The sequence below is a fragment of the Saimiri boliviensis genome, chromosome 11 (genome assembly GCF_048565385.1).
Source record: "Saimiri boliviensis isolate mSaiBol1 chromosome 11, mSaiBol1.pri, whole genome shotgun sequence".
Classification (NCBI taxonomy): Eukaryota; Metazoa; Chordata; class Mammalia; order Primates; family Cebidae; genus Saimiri; species Saimiri boliviensis.
Genome location: NC_133459.1, coordinates 100446693 through 100457724, shown reverse-complemented (window position 1 = coordinate 100457724; position 11032 = coordinate 100446693). Strand labels below are relative to the sequence as shown.

The 11032-nt window shown below is 42.3% G+C and overlaps 1 protein-coding gene across 1 annotated transcript; it reads left to right on the top strand.

Moving 5' to 3' along the window:
* Window positions 1-2270: 2270 nt before the first annotated feature.
* LOC101044746 (acidic mammalian chitinase-like) lies at window positions 2271-6708 on the top strand. The gene is made up of 9 exons (XM_010344020.3): window positions 2271-2470; window positions 3031-3087; window positions 3183-3348; window positions 3593-3717; window positions 3899-4022; window positions 4657-4842; window positions 5349-5468; window positions 5582-5723; window positions 6380-6708. The coding sequence occupies exons 1-9, from the start codon at window positions 2394-2396 to the stop codon at window positions 6649-6651; spliced, it is 1269 nt and encodes a 422-aa protein (XP_010342322.2). The 5' UTR covers window positions 2271-2393; the 3' UTR covers window positions 6652-6708.
* The last annotated feature ends 4324 nt before the right edge of the window (window positions 6709-11032 follow it).

The window sequence follows — 11032 nt, the reverse complement described above, 5'->3', positions numbered from 1 at the left end:
AAGAAGTGTGTGAATCATACAAACTATAGTGGTGAGAGCCTCAGTGATCAGGAGAACTTTGGAACCACACATAGAAATGTGGACAACAGGAAGAGGTGCTGGCTTAGTGGAAAGAACCACCTGTAAAGTGTCAGCCATTAGGCTCAGGGTCTGCTGGTCGGGTATGTTATGCTGGGGGCCCTGAGGCAGGCTGAATCCAAGGAAGCATCACAGAGGAAAGGAGCCTCCTAAGAAGAGAAGAACCAAGTGAAGGCCACTTCAGGGGTACAGGACTGGGAAAGCATAGGAGATATAGAAGTAGAAAAATCAACAGAAGGAAAAGAGGTAACGCATTTGGGATCAAAACGACAAAGTAGGTAACGACCCTCTATAGCCTTTGCTTAAGGAGGAACCTTTGTTCATACAATGAGTGAGTGGATGACTGCAAAGAATAAATGAATGCAAAGTTACTCAATGCTCTGCCTGACAAAGAGTGCATAAAATAGCCAGTTAGTTGCTTCACTAACCAAATAGAGAATATAACTCACTGTACATAAGCCATTTTGAATTACATAAGCTACTCCATAATGGAGCTTATAAGCGTGGTTCCTGGGCTTGAGCCCAATCATTTCTTCTTATTAAATGAAATCAAGATAGTATTGTTTCTCGGTCAATAATGGGTTCTTAAATGGGTTTGAGCTTTGTGAGCACTGCCAATATCAACATTCACTTGAAAGGCAATCTCAATAAAGGAGAATCTGATAAAAGAGGACCAAGGGGGTATAAATTGCAGGTTGGATGAGGGAGACATTGCCACTGAGGTAACATGGCCAAGCTCACCCTCCTCACTGGTAAGAGATTGTCTCATCTCTGTGCCTCTGAGCAACTCTCTCCCTCTTGCTTTTCTGCCCCTTTAAAACTCTTTTACCTTCAAATTTAAACCGAATCACCTGAGATTTTTGCTTTTGGCAAAAGTATGGGGATGTACTGAACAGGGGACAGCCCTCAATTGCCTGGTGATAGGTTTCCCACTGCCGTCTCCCTTCACCAAGCCCCAAAGGCTCATGGCACTTTAATGGTCTTTTGAATGGAAATAGAGGGGAATGGGTTTACAGGACAAATCCAGAGGCTTTACCAGATTCAGTAAGTGGGTCATCTACAGAGGGTCTTAAAAGAATGAAAAATAGCAAAAGCTTCCTACTGCTAAAGTGAGGTGACTCATGTATAAAAGCTGCTCTGCTCACGTTCCTCCAGTTCATTATTCTTTCTGTTGCTTTAAGGTCTGCTCCTTGTGCTGACAGCTGAGATAGGTATGTATATTTCTTGGAATGAACCACTATATTGTTTCTTTTTTGCTTCTGCGTCATTTGGAAGCTCAGCATGGACCTGCATCCTTCCACATCAGACAAAGAATATTAGCTTCTCTCTAGAGAGTTTGAAATTCCCTAACCAAGTTTAAAGGATTGATACCATTGGCCTGAGAATCCCAAAGCAGAAACCAACCAGATGGCAGTCTTAAAGAATAAGTGTTAACAATAAAAACTAACATGGTGAGGCAGCCACATGGTGTCTTCTGCTCTTAAAACATTTTCAAATCTGTCATCTTACTGAGTTTGAAAACAACTCTTCTTTGAGAGTTGTACAGGAAAGGCATCACCACCCCATCTCACAGACCAGTTAACCAGGGCAGAGACAGGACATGTGACTTGGCCTAGGTAATATAGAGAGTTCATGGCAGAATCTGAGCCAGTAGCCAGGGCCCTTGGCTCCTGGTGGATAGCTAATTTCCCCCTGGATGGAATTACCCAGGGAGACATGTACAAGGGCTAAATAGGCTTATACCGTCATCCTTTCTGTGTGTCAGTTTCCAAATGGGTAAAATGGGAAAAATAATAGTACCTCTCTTGCAAGGTTTTGGTGAGGATTAATGAGTGGATATAAGTAAGTTTCTCAGAGCAATGCTTGGTACATAAATGCGAATTCCCACATAAGGGAGCAAAAATACATCTAAATCATAGTTTACCAGCTTTAAAGTTCTATTTCAGCTAAAGACGCTGGTTTCTAAGGTTGTTTAATTCTCTTTCGGAGGAACAGCGCTATCTCTAAGAGATACCTTCAGCCCTGAATTGTCTGCTCTTTATAGGTCTCCTGAAACATAAAGTTCTTACATCGATTTTTCCCCTTTCCTTTGAGATTTCAAATAGGGAAATCATTTGGAAATCAGTGGTTTTAAATAAATCTATGACTCCCTAGGGAGCTTGTCTCTTACCTTCTTCCTCTGGGTAACAGGCTCTGCCTACCAGCTGACATGCTACTTCACCAACTGGGCCCAGTACCGGCCCGGCCTGGGGCGCTTCAAGCCTGACAATATCGACCCCTGCCTCTGTACCCACCTGATCTACGCCTTTGCTGGGATGCGGAACAACGAGATCACAACCATCGAATGGGATGACTTGACTCTCTACCAAGCTTTCAATGGCCTGAAAAACAAGTAAGTGACAAAAAACCTGAGTTTCAAATCTTTTAACCTTCAAAGACAGTTTAAACAAGATCTTCCACAGCAGACTTCAGGCTGAAATTCCAAACAGGCCAACTGGCAGGTAAATTTAGCTTTGTAAAAATTATTTCAAGTGCAAGGATGAATTTAATATTAAGGGGGATGGCCGGCTCACAGAAGGTAGTTGCCAACTAAAGCCCAGCTCAGTTCCCAAGGGAAGCTTACAAGTCCAAGCACTGGTGGACTCAGAAGAGAACTATCTTCCACTTGGAAGCAATCCAAAGCTGGTGTTGATAAAGTATTCAGGCTCCTTGGTCAGAGGCTTCACTCCTAGGGAAGTAAATAGAACTGTGGAGACATTGAAACATAGCAATCATAGTCACCTACTGCAACATTCATCATTTAGGAAATAAGGATAAGAATGAAGATAAATCGAGACGAGAGGCTGCATGACACTTTTCCTGGCTTCTTGCTCAATGTTGCAGCTCAGTGTTGAAATGGCTTCCCTTTCTTTTCATGTGTTCTGATAAAACATGTTGTTTCTTTTCTCTCAGAAATAGTGAACTGAAAACTCTCCTGGCTATTGGTGGCTGGAACTTTGGCACTGCTCCGTAAGTTCTTTTTGGTGATGACTTCCTAGATTGATTTTACTCCAAGGTGTTGGGACCACGAAGGCCTCACCCTGCGTTCTTTGTGTCTCCCTCAGTTTCACTGCCATGGTTTCCACTCCCGAGAACCGCCAGACTTTCATCACCTCAGTCATCAAATTCCTGCGCCAGTATGAGTTTGACGGGCTGGACTTTGACTGGGAGTACCCTGGCTCTCGTGGGAGCCCTCCTCAGGACAAGCATCTCTTCACTGTCCTGGTGCAGGTGAGCTGAGTTCCAGATCATTTTGACTGGAAAGCATACACTCATCTCATATGAAAGATCACTGGGAACTTAAACCTAGTTTTCTACAAGTTTAGTTGGGGTGGAGGGCCTGAAGACCCTATTTCAGTAAGGATGCTGAGGGATGAACGGAAGGATGGAAGAAGTTAATTTAATTCAGAGTCACGAACCTCATGAAAATCAACTTAAAGTTACTATTCACGGACTTTCTCCTGCTCCTGTATAGGAAATGCGTGAAGCTTTTGAGCAGGAGGCCAAGCAGACCAACAAGCCCAGGCTGATGGTCACTGCTGCAGTGGCTGCTGGCATCTCCAACATCCAGTCTGGCTATGAGATCCCCCAGCTGTCACAGTGAGTGATGTACCTTATCCCCAAACTCCTGGAGGTATCACTTGGGCAGGTCTGTCTTGCCCTTGGTCTGTGTTACTATTCAGGGACCTTGTTTAGGAGGCTTTGGGAGTGGGGAAATGTGCTTTCACAGGTGTGGGAAGTGACCATCAGAAGGGATTTTAAATCCTCTACCCCACCTCAGGTACCTGGACTACATCCATGTCATGACCTACGACCTCCATGGCTCCTGGGAAGGCTACACTGGAGAGAACAGCCCCCTGTACAAATACCCGACGGACACTGGCAGCAATGCCTACCTCAATGTGGTGAGTCCCTGTGCAGATGCAAGTGCTGCCCAGACATGATGATGTAACTCACATAGAGATTCAGGCACAAGAGGTATTGTAAGTTAAGTGGTTTTCTCAAATGGGAAGTTAGGCTGCCATAATTAATGAACTATTCTCATATGCTAAAAAACATGCCAATTTATTAACACCATATTGATAATTTTACCTAACATGAAACAAGATTAATAACGAGTGTGTTGTTTTTTAATAAAAGAAAATGATATCCCACTGCTCCTATTTCAATAAATTATAAAAGGTTGTTTCCACCTTTCCCCTTTTGCTGTTTCGCTTTTGCCTTATCTATTTTCTACTGTTCTAATCCATTGCCCATGTATGTCATATAGAGTTTCAGCCATTAACTAATGAATCATACCAGCAATATCATTTTAAAGGTCTTACTTTTCTATTATACTTTTATCAGAAGGGTATATTTAAAGCCTGCATATTGGCATGTTATTAAAAGAAGTTAGTTTAGAATGAGGCATACCACTTTAAATGTATTGCAAGTACTTTGTACAGTAGGCACCACCAAACCGAAAAAAGTTTAGCTAATAATTAGTCACTAAGCCATCAGCTATGGGTGAGAACTCTAGCTAACCCACTGCCATTCCAGGATTATGCCATGAACTACTGGAAGGACAGCGGGGCCCCAGCTGAGAAGCTCATCGTTGGATTCCCCGCCTATGGACACACCTTCCTTCTGAGCAACCCCTCCAACCATGGGATCGGTGCCTCTACCACTGGTCCTGGCCCTGCTGGGCCCTATACCAGGCAGTCTGGGTTCTGGGCCTACTATGAGGTATACACGCAAATTTAGAGGAAAGGTGGCTTTTCTGGGTCCATGTAGCTAATAATATAAACAATATTTAGCAGTTCTTGGTCCATTTAGTAAACCATGGGAGCTGAAAGTAGATGTTTGTGACTCTCTAGAAGGGAGGCAAGATAAGCCCGCCTCTTGCATCACTTCAACTGGGCCTTCACTAGGGTCCTTTGAGGCTGGATTCCAAACGCAGAAAGAGTGGGAAAGCAGGTTATCATTAGTGAGAATATATAAATCTGTAGATACTTCTGACTGCCAGGGCATTCCTTGATTTAAGACTTTCTCCCCACATTGAAAATAAATTACTCAAAAGGGATGAAGAAACAGAATCCCAAATGAACTAAGAAACTTGCCGATAGAGCCACAGACCTTCATTTTCAAGTCGTTTTTATGCAATCCTTCTCTACTTCCCTGTCCCCGTGTCCTTTTACCTCTGCCACCACAAGGACACTGCCCACCTCTTGATCTGTTCCTTATATTGTTAGATCTGTACCTTCCTGAAGGATGGAGCTACTGAAGTATGGGAGGCTCCTGAGGATGTTCCCTATGCCTACAAAGGAAATGAGTGGCTTGGATACGATAACACCAAGAGTTTCAAAATCAAGGTAGACTGTGTTCCATGGGCTGTTGGTGCCTGTGAGCAAGTTCCCATTATAGCCCTGAAGCCACAGCTCAGTCTTGGTGTCTACATAATTGGCTTCCTTTCTAATTATTACAGGCTGATTGGTTAAAGAAGAACAACTTCGGAGGGGCCATGGTCTGGGCCATTGACTTGGATGATTTCACAGGCACTTTCTGCAACCAAGGAAAATTCCCTCTGATCACCACCCTGAAGGATGCTCTGGGCCTGCAGAGTGCAAGTGAGTTAGGGAGTGAGAAGGGACACTAAGCCTCAGACTTGAGAGAAATGCCAAAGGTTCCTTAGAAGTCAGGGAGCCATTGCATAAGTAATTGTCTGACTATTGCTCCATTCCTATCTGGTAACAATTGGTTAATGGTGGGAAGAACAAATAGGGCTCTTCACCATTTCTTCCTTCCTTCATTCATTTCACAAGCAATTTGTTGAACATCTATTATATATACAGTGCTCTGTAGGTACCACAGGTGATCCAAATGCGTAAATACCCATATCTATGTCTACTCTATGGAAGTTTACAATCTAGGGAGAGAAATTGGATTCACAAAATTGCAAAGCCAGACAATACAGAAGATATTATACGATAAAGTGCGCCCCGAAAGAATAAATAACGTTCTTGTGAGTTCATGATCCTGAGAAATTTCAATCAGTATGATGTAAGGAGCAAGAAATGCACTGTGCCTTGAAGGATGAGGAAGGAGTTGCTAAGCAAAGGGGTGAGTGGAACAGGGAAGATATAGCAAATCAGGAGCCTGAAATATGCACAGACATGGAAAGAGGAGCCAAGAACACACTCCAGGGTATTAGCTCTCACGCATCAGGTATCACTGGCTAAAAGCAAGGAGGTTCAGGATTTATTTATTTAATTTTTCTTCTCAGGTTGCAAGGCTCCAGCTCAACCCATTGCTCCCATTACCGAGGCACCCAGCACAGGTGGTGGCAGCCACAGCGGTAGCTCTGGGGGCAGCTCTGGCAGCAGCTCTGGGAGCAGCTCCAGTGGTAGTGGATTCTGTGCCAACAGGGCCAGTGGCCTGTACCCTGACCCTACTGACAAGAATGCCTTCTACAACTGTCTGAATGGAAAGACTTTCATCCAGCACTGCCAGACTGGCCTTGTCTTCGATGCCTCCTGCTCCTGCTGCAACTGGTGATGACATTTGTCAGATACCACCTCACTCAGCCTCAGTAGTTCTTGTGCAATAAAAGGTTGTGCGTTATTGCATTACTGTACAATGGCTTCTGCTTCTTTACTGTCAGATCTTAGATGTAATTAATCCCTGTCTCCCAATGGTATACAGCTGCCCCACCAGCCCCCAAGCCTACAGCATACATTGCTCTTCCTGGGTGTTGGGTAGCAGAAGCAGGGGGATTCAAGGAAAATACATAGTCCCTTCATTCTCAAAACATGTACTCACATGAAGGCTGGGGACCCCAAGAATGTAAGACTCAGATAACAACAACCCATGAACAAATTTCATTTTGCTATGATCAATTTGGCCTGTTTGCTGAGAATGCACCATTAGGAGGCCATTGCAGTGACTGAGGGGAGAGACGCAGGCTCAGAACAAAGTAGCAGCAGTAGACGTGGTCCGAGTTGATTGCGTTTAAGCTGTATTCTTAAGATTTGTTAAGCTGGCCATTTTCTTTATGGATTGTACGTAGAGTGTGGGAGACGACAAGAGGAGCCAAGGATAATTTCAACATTTTCACTTAAAAAATTGCAAATATGAAATTACCATCAACTGAAATTAAGAAAGCTAAATGTAGAGTAAATTATGAAAGAAGAGCAGGAGTTCACTTTGGACATGTTGAATTTAAGATGGTTATTGGGTTTCTAAGTGGAGCTATGGAGTAGATAGTTGGACATAAGACTATTGGAGGTATGGTAGTTCATATTTAAAGTCAAAAGATTAGATGAGATCATTAAGGGAGACAGAGAAAGGAAAGCGTTCAAGGACTAAGCCCTGAGCATTTCAGCACTCAGAGGGAGGCTGGAGAGAAGAGTAGGAACAAGTAATAAAGACCAAAAAAGGAGGGCTAAGGGAGGCAGAAGGAAAACCAAGAGTCAAGTACCCTGAAAGCCAAGAAAAGAAACATATTAAGGAGGAGAAAGTGATCAAGTTTGTTAAATATGACTTAGGTCAGGTCTGAGAATTGACCATCAAATTTAACAACCTGTAGATCACTGATAAGATTGACAGAAGTAGGGTTGGTAAACAACTTGGTGGCAAAAGCCTGAGTGCAGTAGGTTTAAGAGAGAATGGAAAGGTAAGAATTGAAGACAGTAAGAATACAAAAACCTGTCTTATGTGCACTAAAGAGAAGCAAAAAAATGGGATTAAGAATAAAAGATTATGAAAAACAGAAGCTGAATTTATAGTTTCAAACCCACATTTATTTATCTAGAGGTATGGGAGATAAAAGTCTAAAATCCTTTCCATAGCTGTCACCTCCTCATTTTTTAAATTATTTTCACAGAGTCAATTTTTTTCAACTTAAAAAGTGGTTTTTTGTTTTGTTTTTTTTTTTTGAAACAAGGTCTCATTTCGTTGCCCAGGCTGGGTAGAGTGAACTCATGGCTCACCACACCCTCGACCTCCTAGGCTCAAGCAGTTCTCCTGCCTCAGCCTCCCAAAGTGCTGGGATTACAGGTATAAGCCACTACATCCAGCCCCAAATTTTTATTATCACTTTGTTTTATAATAGAACTAAAGTCCTGTGTTTAAATCAATGCAATATTCATCCCCTATACTTATACGACAGCTTCTTCAATATTCGTTTCTTTAATTAGCTACTTGTTTGTTTTGTCTTTGTTTGCCAAGAAGGACTTGCAGTATCTTCCATTTTCTTGGATATATGAAAATGCCTGACTGTTGTCTTTTTACTTGATTGGTAACTTTTTGGACATAAAGTTATTGGTTCACTCCTTTACTCGAAATTTTGTAAATATCACTGCTTTTTATTCTGGCATTGAATACTGAGCTAGTTCTTTTCCCATGGCTCTTTCATTTACTTCTTCAGGGTTGGCTGTTCTGTGGTTGAATAGTTTTTTCAAGTATTTGTGTAGCTGCCACAGGCCTTAAGCTCCTTCATATGTGAGAATGTCTGCCTGTCTCCTCTGTTCTTGGAAAGCATAATTCAAATATATTATACTTGGTAGAATATAATATGATGGGCTTGTACTTTCTTTTCGTCAGAACTCTTCAGGTATAGACAAAACTTCTTAACATGATTTCAGATTATCTCCGCCTTATCTTTTAATTCCAGTTGAAGCTGCATTGACCAATTCTGCATAAGCCTTAATTGTCTTCATGGCGCTAGGAAATCTTCCTTTAGATCTGTGTTGTGCCCTTCTTGCTACCCTTCCTACAGCTTCTGAGATACAGGTTTCCATTCAAACGGGTACAATCTGGACATGCAGAGGGGTTATTGTCATTTATGAAGATCAGGGGAACATGATGTTTCAACCTTTCTTTTCATGATATTCTAGAAACACATTTTGTAAGACTTCTAACACTGTTCCCCAGGGGTAGAGCATTTAGTTGTTTCTACCAGTGGCTAATTTGATAAAAGCATGTTTTTATTAGCCCTCTCTTCTTCCCTGTTTCACTCCTCTGTCTCTTACATTCCTTGCATTCTACTACACTCTCACGTGGGCTGCTTCCAGGTGAACTTAGCTTTACATAGCAGGCACTGCTCCACTGTGTTCTGGCATTGAATATTGTTGTGGGGATGTTTGAAGCCAGTGGATAATCACTACCCTTCTATAATCCACTTTTAAAAGTTATTTGATTTTTTTCCTCTGAATGCCTGAAGAATTCATGATTTATTCTTGAAGTTCAATAACTTAACTATGTTATGCCTTGGTTATGATGGTTTTTGTCAATTTCTCCCATAAGACAGTTGACAGGTAAGAGTTAACTTGCCTAGTGGCCTGCAGGTGGCCTCCTGGAAAAGAAAGTTGGCCGGTTGCATCTGGAAACCAGCTATTACCTATATAGCCCGGGTCCTAATGCAATCCATCCCGGCAGAGTGCTGACTGTGGTGAATGAGAACTTCAGCCAAGTTTACACCAAGCAATTGTACTGTAATCACAGGGTTAGATTATATCAGGAGAAAGCCAAGTGTTCTCCAATAGATGAATGCTGAAGTAGCAGATAAGACTGAAAGCCAAGGTTTTGCTATGTAATACTGTTATTAGATCCCATATCCTAATCTCACTAGGGTTTTGTTAAGAAGTTTAAAAGTCCCAACATCCAAGGCCCAGAGCCTCTTTCTCAAGTTATGTGCTGCCTGAGAATAAAATAAACAGCAGAGGATCACTCATCCGCCATTGCTTCAGTCTCTGACTTTTTACCTAAAAAGTACTGTTCCAGAAATCCCAGTGTGCATGCTGCTTAGCTACTCACCCTTAATCACTTGACAACCAGTATAGAGAGCTGGATGTCAGACAGAGGCACACACCATGGCCTCCAACATGTGAACCAAGGAGGGATTTAAAAGGTGTTTCCCAGGTGATGTGTCCCATCACTTTCAAAGATTGGTATGACACTCATGGGGACTAGTCCACTAAATTCCTACGGATACAGAGTGATAAAAGGACACTGGCTAGTTAAGATCACCAAGCCTATCTTTCCATGATCGTTATCATTGGCCTTGAAAAAATTAGCTCCAAGGAGGGGACTCAGCATTTAGATTGAGATTACAGTTTGAAAACTTTGGTGCATGTAAAATGATTTGTATATGGTCTTATCTAAGCAGGATCAAACATATGCATTCCTCTGACCCTCCTCCCATGACTGGTAGGATTAGTTCAAGATGGCACAGGTTGTCACATTGTCGGGGTGTTATGTGCTCCAGTTAAATGGGTGCAAAGGAGAGGAAAGACAAAGTATGTGACTTATGAGATTAGTTCCTCATAACAGGTGAAGAATATAATCTAAAATAGGCCGATTGAACCAACAGAACTTCTGGGTAGACTCCCACCACAGCTCCCTCTTAGAAAGTCTATGTGATTATGGCTTCTAAATAAAGGGTTAAACATGATAAAATTGATGATGGTCCCTATCTTTGTCTATTAAAAAAAAATCCAGTGAGTTTTGGGGGAACTCATAACCCAAGTCATAACAGTAATTTCAGGCCTCATAAAGACATCATGGTTGAAACAGCGGTGCTCTGTTTCCAGCAAGCCCAATAGGAAGCTAACAATTGCTTTTCAAAAGGAGGACTCACCACCAGACTGGGAAGCAACAGCCTGGGCTCCAGAGTCAGACACTGGGCTTTTGTTGTTATCAGATGAATTTGCTCAGCTGTGTATTGTTGTGTTGCAAAATCAAACGGCATTAGATAAGCTTACCGCAGTCCAAGGAGGGGTTTATGCCTTATTGCATGCTGAATGTTGTGTGTATAGCCAGTTCTCACAATATTACTCTCCTTGCAAAGCCATGGTGGGTGTGGTTTTTATTAATTGTGCTTTTAATTCTCCTGTGCTTACCCTGTATCTGTAATCTATATCAAATAAGCCTTCCCCAC

Bases quoted from the DNA above. Each gene is read 5' to 3' on its own strand.
- LOC101044746 (XM_010344020.3), top strand. From the start codon at position 2,394: ATGCGGAACAACGAGATCACAACCATCGAATGGGATGACTTGACTCTC. The intron at 3,718-3,898 runs GTGAGTGATGTA...ACCCCACCTCAG, and splicing joins GAGATCCCCCAGCTGTCACA to GTACCTGGACTACATCCATG. The intron at 4,843-5,348 runs GTATACACGCAA...TTATATTGTTAG, and splicing joins GGTTCTGGGCCTACTATGAG to ATCTGTACCTTCCTGAAGGA.